At 41.0% G+C, this 24,444-nt stretch overlaps 2 protein-coding genes and 1 non-coding gene across 3 annotated transcripts; all 3 read left to right on the top strand.

Annotated features, from left to right (window-relative positions):
• The first annotated feature begins 5,686 nt into the window (after positions 1–5,686).
• LOC113029332 (glycine--tRNA ligase) lies at positions 5,687–15,177 on the top strand. Its single transcript, XM_026180162.1, has 17 exons — positions 5,687–6,002; positions 8,623–8,724; positions 9,461–9,563; positions 9,671–9,812; positions 10,142–10,230; positions 11,104–11,180; positions 11,283–11,428; positions 11,514–11,663; positions 11,761–11,923; positions 12,018–12,182; positions 12,265–12,372; positions 12,476–12,621; positions 12,709–12,794; positions 12,872–12,981; positions 13,269–13,362; positions 13,449–13,639; positions 14,668–15,177. Exons 1-17 carry the CDS (start codon positions 5,751–5,753, stop codon positions 14,791–14,793), a joined length of 2,250 nt encoding a protein of 749 aa, XP_026035947.1. The 5' UTR covers positions 5,687–5,750; the 3' UTR covers positions 14,794–15,177.
• LOC113029933 (small nucleolar RNA SNORA84) lies at positions 9,928–10,064 on the top strand. The gene has a single exon (XR_003273527.1). It is a non-coding gene; the product is annotated as a small nucleolar RNA SNORA84 (small nucleolar RNA).
• A 1,716-nt stretch (positions 15,178–16,893) lies between the features above and the next one.
• On the top strand, positions 16,894–24,353 carry LOC113029814 (glycine--tRNA ligase-like). The gene is made up of 17 exons (XM_026180830.1): positions 16,894–17,057; positions 18,448–18,549; positions 18,695–18,797; positions 18,929–19,070; positions 19,141–19,229; positions 19,834–19,910; positions 19,993–20,138; positions 20,222–20,371; positions 20,446–20,608; positions 20,744–20,908; positions 21,018–21,125; positions 21,919–22,064; positions 22,150–22,235; positions 22,362–22,471; positions 22,558–22,651; positions 23,732–23,922; positions 24,017–24,353. Exons 1-17 carry the CDS (start codon positions 17,013–17,015, stop codon positions 24,128–24,130), a joined length of 2,031 nt encoding a protein of 676 aa, XP_026036615.1. The 5' UTR covers positions 16,894–17,012; the 3' UTR covers positions 24,131–24,353.
• Positions 24,354–24,444: the final 91 nt, after the last annotated feature.

The raw sequence follows: 24,444 nt of genomic DNA, 5'->3' as shown, positions 1-24,444 counted from the left end.
AGAAGAATGAAGAAAACCAAACCAATGTCTTCATTAAAAATGGTAAAAATGCTTTGATGTTGTCTAAAATCACTTTGCATCCTTTCTATTTGGAAAAAAAAAAGATACCCAACTGTTTTTAATCATGTTCATAACTATCCATTCTTCTATAAACTTTTTAGTGTGCAGTTATACCTGTCAATAAGCTGCCAGAAAACACATTTGCTCGATGGTCAATTAGGGGCTTTTTCTGATGAATGAAAAGCCTCTAGACTAGAACACTGTCTTTGAGTCACCCCTATTTTCTTTATATGGGAAAGTGGGAAATAAGGGCACTGATTTACATGTGCGAAAGCAAAAACAGAGTTTGTATAAGCTTGAAAGTGAATATTCTGTGCATCCACCTTTATTCTTCAACACAGCCAGAACTCTCTTTGGCAAACTTTCTTGTCATTTCTTTAAGTAGTCTTCAGGAATAGTTCTCCAGGCTTTTTGAAGGACAGTCAAAGCTCTTCTTTGGATGTCGGCTGCCTTTTCTTCTTCCTTTCAGGATGATCCCACATTGTTTCAATAATGTTAAGGTCCGGGCTCTGTGGAGGCCAATCTATGACTGATAGTGTTGCATTTTGTATTTTTCTGTCCAGGTATGCTTTTACTGCATTGTCAGTCTGTTTGTGTCATTGTCGTGCTGAAAAATGAAGCCTAATCATAATCTAAAGGCACTTTTCCGTGTTCATAATTTCAGTTTTGAGAATATCCACAACACCACTGTCTGAAATATAGTCATAAACCATGACAGAGCCTCCACCGTCTTACAGATGCCTGTAAACTGTAGCGTCTCACCTCTTTCCTGAATTCCTCTGTGCATGCTGACGATGATTTGAACCAAAATTTTCAAATTAGGATTCAAGACTCCATCAGACGTGTTGTCATTGATTTTCAGTCCAGTTTACACTGGTTCAGCTCTTGAATTAGGTGCCTTTTGTATGTTTGGATGATTAACAGTTCAGTACAAAGTTTATGATTATCTGTTAAAATTCTGTAGAGTTGGTGGAGAACAAATTAGAGTGAAAAAAGTATATTTAGGACTTTGGTTTGGCCAAACAGAAACTTTACAGAAAATACAAGTCCCAGTTAAGCTTCAGTTAACTTATGCTTGAACTACTCAGATGTTACCATATTAAATTAAAAAGTAATAATATTGCAGTGTTTTGCTCATAGCTTGTAATCGCTGCCCCCAAGGTTCTCAAATGTAATTATTTCCAATTTCAGCAATGATGCTATGAGGGAAACGACACTGATTACTGAGTGAAGTTACTCTAATTAATGGCGTTCAACATCCCATGATATCAGTTCATAAACATAAATATATACAGGAAAAATTATAGGAACATGTATTTCCAAAGCAGATCAGTTCACGGGTGTAGCACTGCTTAGCATCTCATATCACATGAAACACTACAAATAAAACCACAACGATTAACTGTTACACTTGCTCGACTCATGCAATTATATACAGTTCTTCATCTGCAGGTAATCAGAGAGCTGTATCACATAAATATAATGTTCAGCACATAAATATTACACGTAAGTACCTCCTTGTTAATCTTCTGCATGTTCTATTAAAAAGAAATCAGTTTACTGTGGCCCTGAAGCAGCAGCCAAAGAAAGTCAGTCCAGAATAAATAGTGCATAAAGAACTTTAAAGCTTATTCAGGGCCACAGATTAGGCTCTGCAATAACAGCTGCAAGACACAAGTACTTGGAGAGTGGAGCGTGCCAGCAGGATAAAGATATATGCATGACTGACCAATACTGCGGTGAAATATGAGAACAAACACTGGTGGAGTCACTTTTTGATCATGGACATCAAACGCTGTTGGCCTCTGACATTTCTCTGTCTGAGGCGGGGGGAAATGGCACCGCTATCCAGCACCAGATTTCTGTTGATGAATAATTAAAATAAATATCTTCTTGATATTAACTTTGATAGGACACAGATGATCTTTTTCAATGCCTTCAAATGCGCTGTCAGACTGCGGGGTGCTTGAATGTTTTATGAGTGTGGGTGTAGTTCAGTAAGGAGCTGGTATCACTGAATAATCTCTCTCGCTCTGCATGAGTCTCTCTGTGTCTGCACGTTCTTGAGCCGTTCAGGTTGCTCTTAAACCTGTATATACCTTTCAGCATTGTATAAACAGTGGCACAGTGAAGCGTGTAAAGGGACACACAGTAGCCTGAATCCTGCAATGTAAGGCAGCACATTTGTATTAAAGCTGCAACTGGACCAAAGACACTTTTGTATAAACTGGGACACTCAGAGTTGCAGGTGCTTTGTACAGAAAATGTACAAGTCCAATTGCAAAAATATGGGACCCTATCTAAAATGTATGGCATAGACAAACAGAATTCAGTGATGTGCAAATCTCATAACATCAAATGTTTCAACTCAGACATTTTCCTGTTCCATGAAAAAAATATTAGATCATTTTGAATTCGATCATAGCAACATGTCTTAAAAAAGTTTAGACAAGGCCCCAAATCAATATATATATATGAATCGATAGTTCACCGTGCTATCCATACATGCAGGTTAAACCTCTATCATACAAGAAAAAGCCATGTGTGAACATGATCTTTCTCTCTCTCATTTAAAATGGTCTAAGGGAAGGAGGAATGGGACTATTCAGCTTGTTATCGGCTCTCAGTTTAAAAGCCTTCATCTCTGATGGTATGTGGGTACATAAGTGCCTATGGAGCTGGCAGATTGCACATCTGGAACTGCACCATCAATGCTGAGGTTTTAGAGCAATATTTGCTCCCATCCAGGCAACATTTTTCAGGGAAAGCCTTACATGTTTCAGCAAGAAATGTTAAACCACATACATGTTAAACAGCTAACTTCATATAGAAGAGTCCAGGTGCTGGACCTTTTAACAACTGAAAACATCACGAAACAAAAAATACAACAAAAAAGACCCGGGACTCCCCAAAGTCCAGCAGCTGGTTTGTTCAGTTCCCAAACATTTAGGCTGCTACACAACAGTAAACATAACTCTGTTCCTTCCGTTTCCTGTGTTCTATGGTACCATTAATAATATATGTTTTTGTAAGATTTGTAAATCATTGCATTTTGTTTTTATTTACATTTTAAACAGCATCCCTGCTTTTTTGGTCATTGGTAATTGATATATAAATTATATATGCATATTCAGGTCTGGGCTCATATTAGATGAGAACTATAAGAAATTTCTTGTGTCCACATGTCAGGTGATGTTGCTTTATATCATCTGCAGAATGCACCGTAAAAATTTCAAAAATCAGCCAATATTTCCCACATATTTCATTTACATACAGTTTGTCTGTGAAGGTTCTCAGTCATCCAGGTCATCGTAGTCTATGGAGCTTGGAAAGAAAAACATTTGGACTTCTTTAAGTTGCTTGAAGACGTTTCACCTCTCATCCAAGAAGCTGAAGAAGAACTGAAGAAGTTGATGAGATGGATACTTCTCAGATGAGAGGTGAAACAAACTTAAAGAAGTCCACATGCTTTTCTTTCCAAGCTCCTTAGACTATATGTACAGTTAGGTCCATAATTTGTTGGACAAAGACACAAAGTTTGTAGTTTTGCCCCTGCACAGCACCACGGTGGATTTTAAATCAAACTATCAAGATGTGATCAAAGTGCAGACTTTCAGTTTTAATTAAAACAACAGCACTGCATTAACTGTTTAGGAATTGCATACATATTTATAGACAGTCCCCCCATTTTTAGACTAAAAAGTAATAAGCAGTAATAAGCAGTTTCATGACCAGGTGTGGCCCGTTCCTTTGTTATTTATGACAGATGAAGCAGAAGTGGTACCTGAAGTTGTCTCATTATATTTATTGATTTCACTGTAATTTTAATTATTTCCATTTTCTCACACCGATGGCCGAAACCCGTTAATCACATAGTACATGAAACTTTTCATGGCTTTTCGTGAATTTCATTTATGCTAAATTTTATGAGTTTTCAGCCTGTTCAGTCCCTCAAAGTGTATTTACAAAAGAGGAGAAGTCCTTAAGATATAAGAGACCTCAGTGTCCTGGAGATTTATTTTACCTGGGAGTAACCAGAGATTTTATGGGAAGACTTTGGTGTCACCGATCTGTAGTATGACTACTACAGAACTATAAAATGTAAGACTTCTACCCCAGTTTAGGGCCTTGGCTCTCTGAAGAAAAAGGAGGCATGAAGCTGACTTCCCTGGCTACTCTTGAATTTGGGTATTCTCACGTCTAGTTGGAAAGAAAAGGTCGCACAGATCACGCTTTGGACTGTATTGGCTCATTAGTTTACCTTTGCTGCCACCTAGTGGAATAGATATAAACTTGTGATAGACTGAACATAATCTTGAGAGAATATGCAACAAAAAGAATATTCTGTATATCTTATTTTGTAACTAATCTAATGAAATATTCCTTTATGGATTAAGCCTTATCACGGTTTTTCGGCATTAGGACTATTTGTTATGTTATTTTCATTCTAATATGTCATCTTTGGCCACTTGATCCTATACTTTGAATGTAACTGCAATATCCAAGCAGTAGCCGACTGTTTTAATAGTTTTACATACTGAAGACCATTGTTATTCCAGGAACCGATTCTACCAGCTTTAAATGGCTTTGAATATTTATTTGTAAAAAGACTGAATATTTTGCATATCACAGAGGGGAAAGCATGTAAAAAGTTAAATTTACATAGCCACATAGCCCAGCATGAAAACCTAAACTCCTATCTGTTTACAGTAAAGCAAGAAAAAAAGCCAATTGTGCAAAAGACATCAAAAAAATCTTGTAAAAATATGGATTCACACAGATCTAAAAGAAGAAGAAGAAGAAGAAGAAGAAGAAAAAGAAAGAGGGATCTGAGGTCTGATAAGTTTGTTTTTCCTTCTTTTCTTGTGAGAAGAGTGGAAGATAGAAAGAGGGTCTTCATGGGCACAACTCCACAGTATCCACAGAGAGACACAAGGTTACCATTTCTGAATGACTGTAATGATTTAATCCTGGCCCATACCCTACAATAAACAGACTGAAATCGGCTAATAGCAGTTTTAGTTATTCTTTTCTCTCGGAAAATGTCATTATTTTTGTCAATAACTGAAATAAATGCTTGTAGATCTGTATGAGCTGATAATAGATTTGTTGATGAATGCCGGCCCATAGACAAATAAATTCACATTTACTGAATACAGTGGATATTTTTTCTCCTTTTTTTGCTTCCTCGTAGGGGGCTTGTCTGATTGCTGGGGTCTGTAATGTTGTATGGTCTTTAGCTTGGAATAGAAAGTGTCTCGCGGGAACTGTTGTTGTGATTTGGCGCCAAATAAATAAAACTGGAGTGAATTGAATTGAATTTTGTGCACACATATTAATTAGCTAGATCAAAAGGGCAACGGATATAACTGGGTGATGGAACAGTAATCCAGAATATATACTTTAGAATTAAGTTGTTATCTTAGCTGACAAAAAATATCGATCTAAACTAATTTTTTATTTCAGTTTATTTTATTCATTTTTAAAATTTTATTTATAATGGGTTTTTTTTATTTATTTTTATTTATTTATTTATTTTTTACCCCTCAGCATGTGTGACGAATCTGCCGAGAGTGTACAATGGGCACACAGCGTACGTGTGGCGTAGAGAAAGTGCTTCCCGGCGGCGGAAGCAGTGTTTACTTGCTCTCAGAGATTTCATCATTCTCTTTCTCGCATTACTCCGGTCCATGCTTCTTCGCGGCACAGCATCAGCACTGCTGAGGACCACCACTGAGATTTTCCGCTCCTGCCCGGTGTCCACGGTCCGGTTTGTTCGGCAGTCGCTTCGCTACCCGCGTAAAAACCGGCCGTTTTCAACGTCGGTGTGCTTGTGTAAGAAGAAGAAAACAAGCCTGTGGCTGCAGCTGGCGGAAGGACAAACCATGGACGGCAACATTGAAGAGATTCTCGCCCCTTTGAGGCTTGCAGTGAAAGAACAGGTAATTGGGACTTATCGCCTTATCTTTATCGTTATAGATAAAGAGTGTTTGTTCTCAGTGTGATTAAATATATTTTAGTACCGCCCACTCTGTCACATTAGCCTTCTCGCTCGTAAGGCTAGCCGGCTAACACGACCCGGCGTTCCAGATCAACTGGCGTTTAGATCAACTGGCGTTGGTCGAACAGATGTGTGGCAGTCTTGCGTTTCAGGAGCTCCTACCGACAAACCAGCAAAAAAAACGCCAAATGTGTCATCTGTGACACTTGTGAGGTTATCTCAAACACACTCCGTCAGTCTTGATGCTGTTGAACAACAAAATGTTTAAAAATGTGGCGAGTTTACCTGGTGATATCCTCATGCGCGACGCGATCGCGAAAACAGCAAACAAGTAACACCACGCCGTTGTTGTTCACAGGACAGCAAGAGTAAACGATCGGGAGACCCTTGTCGTCGTTATCGTTCCACTCGCACGGTTTATTTCACCGAATTCAGCGTTTTTGCTCCACAACTAAAGCGAGCAGTTTGCTCTGTGCACTAACATGGACTCGAGTCAACCAGCGCCACCTCTGGCCAAGTGCCACAGCCTACAGCCAGATCAACCTGTGACACACATCTGCACCACGTTTGAATTCGTGTCATGCACATTTGCACCTTTCAATTGTGTGTTTGTGCGTCATGCAAACAAACCTTTGAAATGAATGAAATGATATCATGTATTTAATATCAGCCTACATTTGTACAAAATGCCAAATGACATACACATAAGAATCACCATCCTGATATCAATACTTTTGCCCATACGAAAAATGTCGTGAACACACTAATATTTCACCAGTGTTGTAACATCACATGTCGTTAGCGTAGTCTGTCTGTGTCTTCCCTCTGCAAACAAACATGTTAGAGTTGGTTGTGATATACAGTCTGCATAAGTGTGGTCAATCTAATAAACATTTGTAAGGAGATGGCAGTTACTGTGAATGTACAGCAGGTGATTAGTAATAAACAGCCAGACAATGACTCTGACAATCTCATTCAATCTTGCAGATTGCACCTTCTGTGGAAAGTGGTACCACACAGTGTGTGTGGACTTCCCCTGTGCAGAAGGCGACTACAAATGTTGTGGGTGCTAAATAAACAGAAAAAAGTGATCCCTGTTGTCTTTGCTTACTGATTGTTTTCAGTGTTGACAATCCACATTGCTGGCATTGCATCTTTCAACATGTTTGTGGGCAGATTTGGATGTACCAGGGGTAAGTGCAGCCACTCAGCCTCTACTCACTGTGATCATAGCAGCAGGTGCAGATGTGTCACAAGTTAATCTAGTAGTGGGCTATGGTCATGTGTTAGTGGTGGGAACAGTCATATCCACTCACTCTCACTGGCTGTTTATTACTAATCACTGTGTAACTGCTGTGGATTCACAGTAACTGCCGTCTCCTTACAAATCTTCATTAGATTAACCACACTTATACAGACTGTATATAACTCCAGCCATGTTGATGAATTGCCTATATTGGCTGGAAATATTCATTTTCAGGGAAAAGACACAGACAGACTATGCTAGCGACATGTGATGTTACAACACTAATGAAATATTGATGTGTCATATTTGTCCAAGGCGTATTTCATTGTTATGGAAAAAGAGAATATTAAAATCATGATGACCAATTGGAGTGGTGATTTCTATGACTTTGTGTATATAATTTGGAATTTTGTACAAATGTAGGCCAATAAGGAATATATGATATCATTTCATTCTTTTCAAAGGTTTATTTGCATGACGCACAAACACACAATTGAAAGGTACAAATGTGCATGACACGAATTCAAACGTGGTGCAGATGTGTGTCACAGGTTGATCTGGCTGTAGGCTGTGGCACTTGGCCAGAGGTGGCGCTGGTTGACTCGACTCCATGTTGGTGCACAGAGCAAACTGCTCGCTTTAGTTGTGAAGCAAAAACGCTGAATTCGGTGAAATAAACCGTGCGAGTGGAACGATAACGACGACAAGGGTCTCCCGATCGTTTACTCTTGCTGTCCTGTGAACAACAACGGCGTGGTGTTACTTGTTTGCTGTTTTCGCGATCGCGTCGCGCATGAGGATATCACCAGGTAAACTCGCCACATTTTTAAACATTTTGTTGTTCAACAGCATCAAGACTGACGGAGTGTGTTTGAGATAACCTCACAAGTGTCACAGATGACACATTTGGTGTTTTTTGCTGGTTTGTCGGTAGGAGCTCCTGAAACGCAAGACTGCCACACATCTGTTCGACAACGCCAGTTGATCTAAACGCCAGTTGATCTGGAACACCGGCTGCTCGCTGTCAATGAATCAGTTGCTTTCTAGCTAGCTGCTAACGTTAACTGTCAGTTATGTCTGCGCTCTCTGCCACGTTTCATTGAGCTGCTGCTGTTGCAGCTGCTTTTGCATACACTTGTGGAAAGGGCGTGGTTATGATTGGAGGCCAAATTTGTACTGCTAATAAAACAAAAAACAAAACAAAAAACCTACACAACACTGATCCTTCAGCATATTTTTTGTAAGCATGCCCATACTCGTGTAGTATGGTTTTGTTGGTTTATCTGTGTCTGAAGCCAGCTCACTCTCTGTTTAGGGGGACCTGGTTCGCCAAATGAAACAGGATGGAGCTCCAGATGTGGATATTACTAAAGCTGTAGCAGAACTAAAGGCGAGGAAGAGGACTCTGGAGGCCAAGGTAAGCAAATCAAGTCCACTTGAGCTCATGGTACTCTGGAGTAGTTAAACTTTAGATATATGATATGCTCTTCAAGTGCTTATACACCCCCAGACAGCCAGACCACTCTGAAAATACGATGCTTTTCATTAAAGCTGAGAAGTGTATCATCAGTCCACCTGGCTGGGATGCTGTGAAAACTATATCAAAATGACAAAGAATGATCAAATCTGGGTTTTTGAGATCACTCTGAGTATTTTTAAGCTTTTTTTCACAATCTCCTGTATAAGACGATCAGATACTGAGCTATAAAAGATCTTAACATGCCTCACAAAATGATACCTGAGTCAGACCTGACGGGTAAACGAAAGCAAGTAAGAGGGTCCTGGAAGCAAAGCTATTATTATGGTTTTGTATTTTCTAATTATTTTTTTATTTTATTTTGACTTTTTGTTTTTAATTCAGTTTAGTGTCAGTTTGTTTCCAGAGTAGATTTGTGATTCAGTGTCGTTATTGTTTGGAAGTGTTTAATGTATTTTAGTGTAATATGTGGATGGCGTATGTCAGTGCGAAAATTGAGGAAAATCATCACAGATTTGACAATAATAACACACAACCCTCTGAAAGCATTTTCATCTAGTTTTAGTTAACTCTAATATCCATGCCAGGAAGGCTCTGTGTTTTAAGGCCAAGAACAGACTTTAATGCTCAGATGTTGTTGTGATTTTAATCTTGGCACTTTGTATAAAAATTGCAGGAGTTGGCACTGCAACCCAAAGATGACATCGTCGACAGAACCAAGATGGAGGATACCCTCAAGAGGCGATTCTTTTACGACCAGGCCTTCGCTATCTATGGAGGTAAGACCTGGATAGCCAGCAGTGGAAATTAAGCTTTCGGTTAGTGCTTAAGCCAGCGTATGATGGCGTCTTTAAGCGTTCTGTTACCATGCAGTAATGCTCCTCAGGTGTGAGCGGCCTGTATGACTTCGGCCCTGTGGGCTGCGCCCTGAAGAACAACATCCTGCAGGCGTGGAGGCAGCACTTCATCCAGGAGGAGCAGATACTGGAGATCGACTGCACCATGCTGGCCCCCGAGTCCGTCCTCAAGTAGGTGCACTGAACCTGTTGTAGTCGTGGTCTCAACATTTGTATTAGGCTTTAATAGGCTGTTTATTTATATTTAATAAAGGGTAATTCAGAAACTGCTAAAAAAAAAAAAGGCGCCTAGTGGTTCCTAGAGTCAGCTCCAAAGTGCTGAACTGTGGGTTTTTGTTAACGGGCGCACATTGATTTCTGCGATTTTATGCATGGAAGCTGCCACTAATAGCAGCTTTCCATAGCCCGGTTGCAGATACACTGTTGAATGTACGAGTTTCTTTGGGATGCATTTTAAATCCTTGGCATTAATACACTTATTATGTTATTTCTTCCACCAGGACTTCAGGACATGTGGACAAATTTGCAGACTACATGGTGAAAGATGTCAAGAATGGCGAATGCTTCAGGGCTGACCACCTCCTCAAAGGTGAGCATGGTTTGCTTCTAGTTTTCCAGCACCGTGTAAACTAAAGGTGGATCTGTATTATTAATGGGACTCTGCAGACAGGAGGGGCAACTGCTGCTCGTCACCTATTCTGAGTATTGCTGTTGTGCCTGAGGGGGGGATGGAAGTGGCTGGACCAGCAGAAATCACGCAGGGCTTACAAAGTAATACAGCCGCTAGAATCCGAGACACTGGAACTGTACCAAGAGCTTGTGATGGACTGAGGACGTGTCCCAAAAGGCTTTTTATTTTCCCAGATAACACAAAAGTGTGTAATATTTATTAACAGAGGTACTTCAAATTGCATGAGGAACAAAAACAAAACAAGCATGTTTTCGTGAAGCTTTTTAGTTTGCAGCACATTTTCACATATGGTCAGTTTTTTGTATTTCACGTACTGTTTGTTATCGTTATTGCAGCTTACAAAAACCTCGCAACTGTCATGAGTACATATCCCAGAGTTGTGACATTGTACAATGTAAATAAACATGAATGAATTTGCTGCCATTTTAACAGATTATACATTAGGAGATGACATAAATAGTGTGTGCAACCAATGTGGAGGACATATAAGGCCTCCTCTGGGTCTGTGGGGTGTGATTGGTTCAGGGGTTGTTGGGTGCCTTAGCCCCGTGGTCTCCTACCAGGTGGAATTAGACTTCACTTGTTGTGCTTCTTTTAATGCACAGTGTTAGCTGAGCACACACGCATTCACTCATACTTTTTATAATGACTATATTTACGTTGAGCACTGTTGTAGGACTCGCTGTAGGTGCTGGGGGCAGGCTGGGATGTTGGTGGGAAGTCACAAAAAACAACAAAAACACCACTGTCTGGTTTTTCTGTGTGTTACAGCCCACCTTCAGAAGCTGATGTCTGATAAGAAGTGCACAGCAGAGAAGAAGGCTGAGATGGAGAGCGTCATCACCCAGGTCTGTGTTAATTGAGACAAAATGAGTCATGTTGAAAAACCTTTGTTTCTGACGTGGCTGTAAATCACTGATTTTGCATTTTTTGGGCTTACCGGTTTCCAGTTGGACAACTACACCCAAGAAGAGCTGTCTGACCTTTTCGTAAAATACAGCGTCAAGTCCCCTACCACAGGAAACGAGCTCACACCTCCCATCTCCTTCAACCTGATGTTTCAGACGTCCATTGGACCAGGGGGGAATATGGCAGGGTAAAATGACTCCTCAGCACTGTGCAGAAACGTTTCCTCACATTTGTGTCATTAATTTTGATTTTTAATCAATCTGCATTTTCAGCTATCTGAGGCCTGAAACAGCTCAGGGAATATTCCTCAACTTCAAGCGTCTTTTGGAATTCAACCAGGGAAAACTGCCATTCGCTGCTGCTCAGATAGGAAACTCCTTCAGGAACGAAATCTCTCCTCGCTCTGGACTCATTCGTGTCAGGTGAGGAGGGGGTGTGTCCTCTGGTTCAAATAATATTTTGTTTTTAAGCTGAGAGAGAAAACGGGAATGTGACTGTGTGATATATATTTTTGTGCAGAGAGTTCACCATGGCTGAGATTGAGCACTTTGTGGACCCGAATGAAAAGGATCATCCCAAATTCCCCAACGTAGCTGACCTGGACATCATGTTATACTCCTCCAAGGCTCAGACCAGCGGCCAGTCTGCACAGATCATGAAGCTGGGAGACGCTGTAGAGCAGGTGGCTATAACACTGGAACACCAATGATGATGTCAAATCCAAAATAGTCAGTTTAAGATGAAAAGCAACAAAAAATGTATCTTGTCTCACTTAGGGAGTGATCAACAACTCCGTCCTGGGATATTTCATCGGGAGGATCTACCTCTACCTTACTAAAGTTGGTATTGCCAAAGACAAGCTGCGTTTCCGACAGCACATGGACAACGAGATGGCTCACTACGCCTGTGACTGCTGGGATGCCGAAGCCAAAACCTCCTACGTACGTCCCACTGCAGCGTTTCCTCACAGCTTTATCAGCTTCTTTGTATGCTGATGCTCAAAGTAATGTTTGTCCCCTGCAGGGCTGGATCGAGATCGTAGGCTGCGCTGACCGGTCCTGTTACGATCTGCAGTGCCACGCACGGGCCACCAAGGTCCCTCTGGTTGCTGAAAAGCCTCTAAAAGAACCCATATCCTTAAATCAAAGTAGAAACACAACTTCAGAGAAAGTCCCAAAACACGAAAGAGCCTTTTGATGTTGGTGATCGGTGTTTCTCCTTAACTTCTCCACACAAAACTGTAAATGTCGTCCAGTTTGAGCCCAATAAAGGAGCCATTGGGAAGGCCTATAAAAAGGATGCAAAGATAGTCATGGAGTACCTCTCTGTGTGTGACGAGTGCTTCATTACAGACCAGGAAAAGCTGCTCAGTGAGAGTGGGTGAGTGCTGTGGCTAATCATCATACTGATGGTTGTTTCAAGTACATTTTCAGGAAAGAGTTAGTTTTTCAAATTTGTGCTCCTCAGAGAGTTCACCATCGAGACAGAAGGCAAAGCGTTCAAACTCACAAAGGACATGGTCAGCGTGAAGCGATTCCAGAAGACTCTGCACGGTGAGTTTCACTCAAGAGAAACGTGAGGGGAAATGATACCGGAGCAAGTGGTTTTATAATGTCTCTGTCATCCACAGTCGAGGAAGTTGTTCCCAACGTGATCGAGCCCTCGTTTGGCATCGGTAGGATCATGTACACCATCTTTGAGCACACATTCCAGGTCAGAGAAGGCGACGAACAAAGAACGGTAAGTCTGACAACATCGATGTTTCTGCCCTTACAAAATGACACCATGTTCAGTGCTGCTGCACTCATCCTCTTCATCTATTTCTTTATGATTAGATTTTGATCTGGAACATTGAATCCTTGTGATTGATTTATGTGTATTTTACTAACAAGTTAAAGAGTAGCACTTAATTTCATTTGCCTGATTTTGTTATATTGTTGTAGCTCCTTACAGAGTTGAGTATTTTTGCATGCTTTGTTTTATTTTTGCTGGTTTTCTTTAATGATGCGTCTTCATTTTCACTGCAGTACTTTAGCTTCCCTGCTACTGTCGCTCCTTACAAGTGCTCCGTCCTGCCTCTGAGTCAAAACCAAGAGTTCATGCCTTTTGTGAGGGAATTATGTAAGTGATTCCAAAATCAAACATCCTATTTCAGTCAAAGAAGAAAAATGGCACTTTTTCCAACTGCTTTTTTCTTTTCTCCTTAGCGGAGGCGCTGACCAGAAACGGCGTATCTCACAAGGTGGACGACTCTTCAGGATCCATCGGGAGGCGCTACGCCAGGACGGATGAGATCGGAGTGGCGTTTGGAATCACCATTGACTTTGACAGTGTGAACAAAACGCCTCACACAGCCACTCTGAGAGACCGTGACTCTATGAGGCAAATCAGGGCCGAGGTACTGCTTCACTTCACTCCATTTTTACATGTGTTAGGGCTGCGTAGGTAAACTCTAGGGCGGTGCTTTTGTCACAGCACAGAAAAACATAAAAAACTGAGCAACCATGGTAGTGATTTTCATAACCTTTCAGCTCATTCATTCATTTTGTGTGGTTTGGTATGAAAAATGGTCTCTAAAACATAGGCTGTACAGTAGAATTGGTGTTTAATGTATTCCATTTATATAGCGCCTTGCTGTTCATCCATGGGATAGTTGCAGGAAGTTGATTGTAAGTGATGACATCCAACAATGATGGCGACCGATAAAGAGAAAGCTCTCTGTGTGAGTCTGTGACAGCTGTGTGGCGTTAAACCTCCCACCTAAACCTTTCTGTTCAGCCACGTATTTTAAAATTTACCGTAAGCTTTTATGTCTGTTACTTTAAAAAAAATCAGATCAAATGATTCTATAAGTGACGACCAAAGAGAAATACATTTAAGGCCCAATGAGTTTCATCCTTTGCTTGTGCTTCACCTCTCCACAATTCATGAAATTCAGCTTGGTGCTGTTTGATTGTCATGTTGAAACAAAAGAAGGGATAAACAAGCAAACAAAAACACTGAAAATGTGCCTCGACAGAAGAATAACAGAGTGGAAAGATGCGAGGACATGCATGGCTGCAACGAGGCTGAGCTTCTTAGTGTGGCAGCAGATGATGTATTTCAGTCTGTTTCACTCACATTTCATGGAACAGAGATTCCTCTTTTACTCATCAGTACAGCTGCATGCATAAACTGTGCAACAACAACAAAATCAATTGTGTTTTTAGGCTTTAAGTCCATTTTCTCTGGTTTACACTTGTGTTGGGCTCAGAGTGATGCCAAGACACGAGCCATACATATCTTTGGACTTGATTGATAATTCTTTCGACAGTAAAATTACCTGCAACATGACTTAACCCTACTCCAAGTGCATTTCACCTCGAGTTCCACACACACCATATAACACCATTAAGTAAAAACGCTCCTCTTTTTCTCTCCTCACAGGTCGGCGAGCTGCCCGTGATCGTTCGGGATTTGGCCAGCGGCACATTGACCTGGGCGGAAGTGGAGAGCAAGTACCCCATCTTCGAAGGACAGGAGACCAGCAAGAAGGACACGAGCGAAGAGTAGAGTTCTCCTGTCTGCCAGCCACTTCATAATAAATCCACAGACTCGTTGCTTATGCACCGCCGCGACGATTGCCGCGACTGGATTGTGACGAGCTGTAGTGGCGCACAGAGCCCTCTTTGTGATCCACACCACTGCAATCACTAAATTGTCATGTATTTATCATATCTTAACAGTTGTGGTAAAGCTTGCACAGGACTGTTGTTTCATTGACGAGCAGCATTTCATCCATGCACGACCATGCCAATACGATGTTAAAAGGGAGAAATGTAATCAGGGTGTTTTCAGTGGAAGGAAGCGTCCACCATTCCAGTTTCAGGCAGATCTGATTGAGATATTTAACAGTTTCAATAAAAAGAGTCGGCACTTACAGGACACGGACAAACAGCTGTGATATTTTCTTCTTGTTTTTGAGCCACTGCTGCTCAGCGATTGCTTTTAATCTCAAAAATGTCTTCTTAAGCTTACGGTAATTCAGGAGTTTTTAAGATGACCTCCAAAACTAAAATCTTAATGCTCGGAAATTAAAACCATGTTTTGAATGTTTGCTTTTTTCCCCTCCAGTGGAAAAAATGTGGACTAAAAATGTCCAACGCATCAGTTTTATTAGTTTGAACATAAACGGTGTATCAGAGCCAACATGAATGAAACAAGTAAATCCAGTATGATTTAAAAACAGAATAGTCAGCGAAATTGTTTTTAGCACGTGACAAGTTGATGTGTTTAACGCAGCGTACCGATTCATGTTTCATGTGTATGACAGATATTCTGCTTCCTACCATGATTATATTGTTTTTGTTAAAAGTGGGATTCTTTTATTTTTTTGCCTCATAGCTCAACATCATATCTGAGAATTCAAAGCAAAGCAGCAGCCGGCACAGTGGCGTTGTGATTAGCAGGCCTAACAGTAAGTAGGTCCTGGGTTCAAATTCACTGGTTCCCTGGGATCTTTCTGTATGAGTACTCCGGTTTACTTCCAAAGATGCACTTAGAGTTGATTTTTAACCTATTCTAAATTGTTTGGGCGTACCCTGCCTTCTGCCCTGTGACAACTGGGATATGCTCCAGTGTTCCCTCCACCCCCATGATGCTTGGAGAATTGGAAGAAGATGGGTGGAAAATAAAGGACTGATAGTATTATTTTTCACCATTAGCTGGCACCACTGATTCACTGTTACTTCCACTACTAGCTCATTTTTATTTAATTTTTTTCTATTAAGGGCCTGTTAAATTCTCAAAGGTGGGTAAAGGTAAACAGGTTTTTGCGATCCTACATGCACAATAAGGCACCACTGTTAAGGTGAAGTTACAAAGGCTTTAAAGTGTGGGCTCTTCCTTTATTACTGCATTTATTTACTACATTTATTACTTAGAAAAAGCAAGGCCTAATGCACAAACATCCTAAATGGATATTTGTTTAGCTGGTTAGTCAGATTACTTTGCCTCTTTATTCCAAAAACTAATAATTCTGCCACATGTACAGATCAAGAGTTTGGAGCCTTTTTCACCTCAGTTAACCATGAGACTGTGCCTTCTACCAAAGCTTCTTTCAGCTGCTTCCTCGTTCACAAAAGGGGTCATCACAGTGCACTGACTGTCAGACTTGATCTGACAGATGTTCACACCAGATGTTACTTTGCTACTAAATAATTGTTAAGGATAAAGCGTCTCAGAGACACAGAGAGTGAGCAGGATGAGATTTCTGACTTCCAGGCATCAGTGATGTTCCGTTATACTTGTTTAGGACAAATTTTCCAAAACACTTTCTTGCAGAGTTAAGCACACTGGCTTCAAGTTCACTGTGTACAATAATCAAATAGTTTCACGTTGTGCATTTATGCCCCATGCTATTTATTTATTAAATGTGTCATGTCAAATGAAAACATCTTTTAGTGTTGTAGTCAGAGCTCATACTTGGATGGAGGAACAAAAGAGCCACATCATGTTATTTCTATCCTGGGGCCATTGTTCTGCACAGTGTATGTATTACTAGGCTGTTAATGCTAATGACTAAACAATACTGTTGACAGAAAGTCAGGACCAGTGCGGTTTCGTTTTCAACCTGGAATGGAGAATTAATTTGAGCTTCCTGGATGATGCAACACAACAACCTCGTTGCCAGAGTCGGATTATAAAAGAGAAGAAAACATTTCCCTCTCTGTGTCTCAGACTGAAGGAAGCTTGAAGCAGACTTTAACAAGAGCAACCTGTTGAGTGTCAGCATGGAAGAATTACTGGCTCCTTTTAGGCAGGCTGTGCGGGAACAGGTAGGTTTTTCATCTGAAGATCATGCTCGTTTTCCAGATTTCTTTTCTCAAACAAACAACAGCAGCTCTTCAACAAGCGTTATTCTTGTTACTTTTTAATCATAGTTGGTTTCGCTAAATAGATCATGATCATTTCAAGTATCTGCCATTTCTGTTTTCACATGTATCAGAGCATTGCTTAGCCCAGGGGTCTGCAACCTTTAACACCCAAAGAGCCATTTGGACCTGGTTTCCACGCAAAAGAAAACACTGGGAGCCGCAAATACTGTTTGACATCTAAAATGAAGATAACACTGTATATATTTTTTTTTTAACCTTTGTGCTTTGTGTGAACAACTAAGGTGTGTTTATGAAATCCTTTAAGTGCTAATGAGAAAATTACATTTTATTTATGTAATTAACACATTTTGAACTCTTAAAGAAATATAACAAAAGGAAAGACACCCAGCTGAACTAAAATGATCCATGTAGCAAACAAAAACCGTTGTGAGCCGCCGCCCTTATATCGCCTTTGGGCTTTTGGAGCGTTGACCTGGCTTTTAAAAAATAATTGGAAAAAAAGCACTATGCTGCTAAAAAATGAAAAATAGATATTTGCAATATTCTGCCTAAATATGTATTTTACCTGGTCAATGTGTGTGGCGGGGCGTGGTCTGCATCACCGCTGCAGGGGAGACGGACGCACCTGAGCGGCACCCGCAGTCACGCCTCGCGGTCTGTGCTCTCTATGCTGTTGTGTTGGTGTGTGTTGGTGTGTGAGCTGAAAAGCTACAGCCGGCTGTATGCGTACAGCAACCGTGTGTGAAAAGTGGTCAATAAAGAGATGCTGAAAAGCGTGTTCATACAAACATCGTCGGGTGTTGGCCGTGATGTGTTTACAATGGGACTTCTGCTCCTGAACTTCTGCAAATCAGGGCTGTACGAAGTCACTTTCATCTTTATGCAGGACTGTAAGCTGTCATCTGTGAGGCGTGAGCGGTGTTTCTTTTTAACATAGTTCACGGTGGAGAATAGTTGCTTACATAATGTGGATCCGAAGATCCATAATTGGCCTACCTGGGGTTGAAAGTCTCGATAAATGCACCGCGTTTCCGCGGGTGTGACGCTTATTTTGAGCGATGAAAAAAATAATGGAATATAATTTTATTTTTATATTTCAATATCACAATAATATTCCAATTTAGAACTACAAGTTAAAAAAAAGATCTAACATAAATAAAATATACTTCAGCTAAATACTTCTAATTTATTTTCCCAAACCTCGCGGAGCCGCACTATAAGGACTAAAGAGCCGCAGGTTGCCGACCCCTGGCTCAGCCTTTGTTACTGAAACTGAAAAACCACATAATTCGAGTGTGGAGAGGAGGTAAAGTGTAGTTCTGTTCTGCAGGGTGACTTGGTCCGTGAGTTAAGGGAGAAAGGTGCTCCGGAGCAGGAGGTGAGCAAAGCTGCTGCAGAGCTGAAATCACGGAAAAAGACTCTTGAAGCAAAGGTGAGAGTCTCACAGCTCCTGATTGGCCTTTGCACTGATTCTGCTTTCAGTTTGACATGTTTTTCCTCGCGTGCCTCTCTGCTAACTTTTATGACCCCCACTCTGATTAAGAAATAGTGCCTCACACCATCATTTCCCATTACAGGAACTGGCTCTGCAGCCCAAAGAGGACACAGTGGATCGAGTGAAGATGGAAGATACATTGAAGAGGAGGTTCTTCTATGATCAGGCATTTGCCATATATGGAGGTAAGGTAGCAGAAAGGAAGGATAACAGAAGCTGATACAGGAAAAGCTGAAAAACCAAGAAAACACTTGTGGAAATGCTTCATTTTTAAATCAATATTTATTTTATTAAAAAAAAACTACTTGTCCCTCAGGTGTGAGCGGCCTGTACGACTTCGGGCCTGTGGGCTGTGCTCTGAAGAACAACATCCTGCAGGTGTGGAGGCAGCACTTCATCCAGGAGGAGCAGATCCTGGAGATCGACTGCACCATGCTGACCCCCGAGCCCGTCCTCAAGTAGGTAAGCACAAATTCAAGTTTGGCTTCTAATAGATTTGTCCTATAACCAGCTCCCCATTTGTTTCAGGACTTCTGGGCATGTGGATAAATTTGCTGACTACATGGTGAAAGATGCCAAGACAGGCGAATGCTACCGGGCAGATCATCTTCTCAAAGGTGGCTTTAAACTTTCTGACAAGGTGTCAGATTTTATGACATGGACAGAAAATGACAGAAAACTAAAGGAACTATGAGAAATACAGAGTAGCATCATAATCTTGCTGATGTTAGACATATTTTGGTGATATTTATTTCCCTGCAGAGCGAGTTCTGAACAGGTTTTTACCTGCCTTGCTGTTTAGTATCTCCTCTGAGGAATTGATTTCGAGCTGCACAGATAACTGATAAGTTTTTTCTTCCACCTGACATCGGTCAAGCAGCTCAACAGACCTTTTAAAAAAGAAAGAAAATGAGAATAATTATTTAACATTTAAACAGAGTGTGTAATAAATACCTATTTTAACCTTGTACTCTTAGTTAAAGGGATATTTCGAGCGATTTTGCACATGAAGATAGTTTTGTGTTGTCTATGGGTTTATTTGTATGACATTTAACCTTTTTATATTGTACATTTTATATAAAGGACTTATTGACTGGCTGGTTTTCTTAGATCTCATTATTGGCTAAAACCAAACAGACAAACAGCATCAATGAAACAATAATCTAAAAATGTGCGTGTTAATCCTTGCATCTATCTTCTTTTTCGTTTTATTCCTCACAGCTCACTTAAAGAAACTGATGTGTGAGGAGAAGTGCTCAGCGGGGCAGGTGAATGAATTGGAGGATGTCATCACACAGGTGTGTGCCTCGCAAACACACATGCACCGGTGTGTTGGTGAAGAAATAATCCTGTGATGCATTTGTGGTCCCTCTGTTTCAGATGGATAACTACGCTCAGCAGGAGCTGGCCGATCTATTTGTGAAATACAACGTCAAGTCTCCTGCCACAGGAAATGACCTCACACCTCCTGTCTCCTTCAACCTCATGTTTCAGACGTCCATCGGGCCTGGAGGGAACATGCCTGGGTACTCATATCTGCACTTGCAACATTCCTTTCAAGGTTTATTATTTTGCTGTGTTGAAATTGTGCACGTTGGTATTTCTGCAGCTACCTGCGACCTGAAACAGCTCAGGGAATGTTCCTCAACTTCAAACGTCTGTTGGAGTTCAACCAGGGAAAGCTTCCCTTTGCTGCTGCTCAGATCGGAAACTCCTTCAGGAATGAAATATCTCCTCGCTCTGGACTCATTCGTGTTAGGTAATGCTTAGAATGAATTATTGCTGCCTTCCAAAAGGGATGTTGGGTGAAATATCAGCATTTCCTGCTTGCAGGGAGTTCACCATGGCTGAGATCGAGCACTTTGTCGACCCAAATGAGAAGGTCCACCCTAAATTCTCCAATGTGGCCGACCTGGAGATCATGCTGTTCTCCTCCCAGGCTCAGACAAGCGGACAGTCAGCACAAATGATGAGGCTGGGAGATGCTGTGGAGCAGGTAGGTGTCGTTTTACTGACATACCTTAGAGCACCAAAACTATAGCATAGATGAAAGATGAATGGTTAGAAGCAAGTTTGGTATTTAATTCAGTATTTGACGCACATCTTTACATTCACTGTCTCTCTGCTGCAGGGAGTCATCAACAACTCTGTGCTGGGCTACTTCATTGGAAGAATCTACCTGTATCTGATCAAAGTGGGACTATCCAAAGACAAAGTGCGCTTCCGTCAGCACATGGAAAACGAGATGGCTCATTACGCATGTGACTGCTGGGATGCTGAGTCCAAAACCTCCTATGTAAATATTTTTTCTTTCCACTAACAGACTTATAAAACCATTTAAAGCATTATAAAGACAGCGTCCAGTTTTATATTTTAGTTGCACCTTTGTGTTTTTTCTTCTTCAGGGTTGGATTGAAATTGTGGGCTGTGCGGATCGCTCCTGTTACGACCTTTCGTGTCACTCCAGAGCTACCAAAGTCCCTCTGGTGGCAGAAAAGATGCTAAAAGAGCCCATATCCTTCTGTGGTCCCAGTCCAACAACCTGACTATAATTACACTAAATGTGTCAGGTCAGACCTATAGCCTATTAATAAAATATTTTAAATATCCAACTTTATTTATTTACAATATAGGTTTTTGCCTTTGAACAATTTTCCTTCGTTTCAATTCAATTTTATTTAAAGAGCACCAATTCACACCAACAGCTTTATATTAAAAGGTAAAGACCCTACAGTTGGTAACCGTGGGAAGGAAAAACTCCCCTTTTATCAGCAGGAAACCTCCAGTAGAACCAGCTCAAGCAGGGGGAGTCATTACTGCGACTGCGTGGGGGTGAGGAGGAGTGTTAGATTTCATGCTAAAATCACTCAGGCTGTGGATACAGGTTTGAAAAATGAAGCCTCTGTCTTCAACCTGCATTCTTTGTATTGGCCAGCAGGGGGCTCATGGTTACAAAAAGAGGCAATATAGTTTGAGAAAAGAACCCTACTACACTTTTATGATCTCAGTAAACACTTTTTTTTTATGAGTTTATGATCTGAGTAGCCAGTTTTAAGCCCTGTTTGATATAGATGTAGTGTTTATATTGTAAATTAAAGTCCTATTTAGAGTAAAATAGACCTAAACCATGTATAGGATGTGGAGTGTTTCTCAGCCGGGTCTTCTTTCAAACACACAAGATGGCGATGGCCAAAATGCTTAAGCCAAGGCTTCACCAACCAGTGGCTGATGTCTCAGTGGCTTTATCCATCCTTTCTTCATTGTTATGTTTTTTTTCCCAAGTTTTATGCCTTAATTAGTTCATACAAAACAGTAAATGTCATCCAGTTTGAGCCCAACAAAAGTGCCATTGGAATGGCCTACAAAAAGGATGCCAAGCTGGCTCTGGAGTACCTGGCTGTCTGTGATGATTGCTACATCAGCGATCAGGAAAAGCTTCTCAGTGAAACAGGGTAATTAATGACGTTCATGCTCTTAACAACCATAAAGTTCATTTATGAAGCATTTTGTGACTTGATGTTGTGTTTCTGTCTGTAGGGAGTTCAGCTTTGAGACAGACGGCAAAACCTTCAAACTCACTAAAGATATGGTCAGTGTGAAGAGGTTCCAGAAAACCCTGCATGGTAAGAGGTGACATCAATCCTGTTTTTTAATGCCAGAGTAGGCAAGTTATTGTGGAAGGGTGGCAAAAACAACAACAACAAAAAAAAACAACAACTCTCAAATGTCTCTATTTTACCCTGTCACAGTGGAGGAGATTATTCCCAATGTAATTGAACCCTCTTTTGGGATCGGCAGAATCATGTACTCGATCTACGAGCACTCATTCCACATCCGGGAGGGGGATGAACAGAGGACGGTAAGAATACTCCACAACAAGAAAACAGATCTGAGTAACAGTTACGTGTTTGTTTTGATTTATTTATTTATTTATTCTGTGGTCAGTATTTCAGCTTTCCTACCATTGTGGCTCCATACAAATGCTCCATCCTGCCTTTGAGCCAGAACCAGAACTTTGTGCCATTCATCCACCAGTTAGGTGAGTATAGTCTTTCCATTTCAGTAGAGTGTTGGCTGTTACAGTTAAATACTCAAATGCTCTTTTCAATAGTATTTGGTGAATACTATTGAATACTAGAGCCAGGATATAGTTAGCTTAGCTTGGTTTAGCTTTAGTCTGACATTGTCTGCAGCCTGGCCAAATTAAATAGAGGATTTTCTTATTTCCCTTAGTTGATCACTGGGAACAGAGATACACCCCATCATGAATCATGGGGTGTATCTCTGTTCCCAGTGCTTTCTCCAGTAACTAGTTTAACTAATTGTTTTCTGTTTGGTTCTCATGCATTGTTTATGCACAGATCTCTGAATGTCCTGCCACACCAGTTCAATCAGGTTGAGGTGTGGACTTTGACTGGTCCATTGCAACACCTTTATTCTTTACCTTTTGAGCCATTCTGTTATAGATTTGCTGCTGGTTTGGGATCATCGTCCAGTTTCAGCAGAGCTTTAGTTGTCAGACAGATGTCCTCATATTTGATTTTCAGTGACTGCAAGGTGTCCGAGTTCGTTAGCTAAAAACAAGCCAAAATCATCACCCCTCTACCACCGTGCATGACAGTTGCTATGAGGTGCACACGCTGACATGCTGTGTTTTGTTTTCACCAAACATAGCATATGTTTGTCCTGGCAAACCTTCCAAACTAGTCATACTTGTTTAGTCTGTATTGTTATGAAGTTTAACATTTAACATGCTAAGGCTTGCAGAGTCTCAGCTATAGCTCCAGCGGCATTTGCAATTCCTGTGCATGTTGCACGGTCTGACCTTGGGCTGAATTTGCTGGGAATTGTGTTATTACACACCTGAGTGCTCCAGACCAACAAACTGCCAAAGCATCTGCTTTTACATTCTCTTTTTCAGATTACTGAGTGACTTTGCCAGGGTTATAAGTCATGGTAGGGCTTGGAATACTGAGTATACATGTAGTATTACTTAGCAAGTTTTAGAGGTTGGCAATAGTCTCTTCCTATTTATAGTCTTAATGTTACACCCAGCTAATAGCTATATATTCATACTTAAGCAAATGTAATGGTTTTGTCATCATCTTCCTCCTTGTAGCTGAGGCTATGACCAGAAACGGTGTGTCTTACAAAGTAGACGACTCTTCAGGGTCCATCGGGAGGCGCTACGCGCGGTCAGATGAGATCGGAGTGGCTTTTGGAATCACCATCGACTTTGACACAGTGAACAAGACGCCTCACACGGCCACTCTGAGAGACCGTGACTCGATGAGGCAAATCAGGGCCGAGGTAAACCAGTTAACTGTTTTGATTTTTGAAAGTGCCATATCTGTTTTTTTTTTCATTGGTTTTTTGGATACTAATTTACTAAAATATATCACAGATCACAGAGTTGCCAGACATTATACAACATCTGGCTAGTGACACCTTGAAGTGGGCTGAAGTGGAGAGCAAGTACCCCATCTTTGAAGGACAGGAGTCCAGCAAGAAGGAGTAACCATCCATCCACCCATTCATTTCACGAAGTGGGACACACTCTGTACAGGTCCCCAAAACCTATCTCCAATTGGAGATAACATTTGGAGAACAGTGTTGCTCAAGCAAATCACCAACTGACATGTTGAACTGTTCCTATGAAGGAGGAGAACGGTTTAATAATCTATAATTTTCTACATTGTCACGTTTGATTGTCAAATAAACAACAAAATATTTGTCCTACAGTTCGTTTCATTTGCCGCTTAAATGACAAACTGTATTGTATTTTGAGATATTGTCACTAGTTGGCACTGCGTGTTGTTTTATATCTCCCAG

The sequence above is a fragment of the Astatotilapia calliptera genome, chromosome 9 (assembly GCF_900246225.1).
Source record: "Astatotilapia calliptera chromosome 9, fAstCal1.2, whole genome shotgun sequence".
In the NCBI taxonomy this organism is placed as follows: Eukaryota; Metazoa; Chordata; class Actinopteri; order Cichliformes; family Cichlidae; genus Astatotilapia; species Astatotilapia calliptera.
Note: the sequence above shows the minus strand (reverse complement) of the source record. Positions and strands in the feature narration are given on the sequence as shown.

What these genes read in the sequence shown, in the direction of transcription:
- LOC113029332 (XM_026180162.1), top strand. Translation starts at nt 5,751, where the DNA reads ATGCTTCTTCGCGGCACAGCATCAGCACTGCTGAGGACCACCACTGAG. An exon ending in AGAGGACTCTGGAGGCCAAG is followed by an intron (nt 8,725 to 9,460) that starts GTAAGCAAATCA and finishes TAAAAATTGCAG; the next exon opens with GAGTTGGCACTGCAACCCAA. An exon ending in AAGCTGCTCAGTGAGAGTGG is followed by an intron (nt 12,622 to 12,708) that starts GTGAGTGCTGTG and finishes TGTGCTCCTCAG; the next exon opens with AGAGTTCACCATCGAGACAG.
- LOC113029814 (XM_026180830.1), top strand. Translation starts at nt 17,013, where the DNA reads ATGGAAGAATTACTGGCTCCTTTTAGGCAGGCTGTGCGGGAACAG. An exon ending in AAGCTTCTCAGTGAAACAGG is followed by an intron (nt 22,065 to 22,149) that starts GTAATTAATGAC and finishes TTCTGTCTGTAG; the next exon opens with GGAGTTCAGCTTTGAGACAG. An exon ending in TGAGGCAAATCAGGGCCGAG is followed by an intron (nt 23,923 to 24,016) that starts GTAAACCAGTTA and finishes AATATATCACAG; the next exon opens with ATCACAGAGTTGCCAGACAT.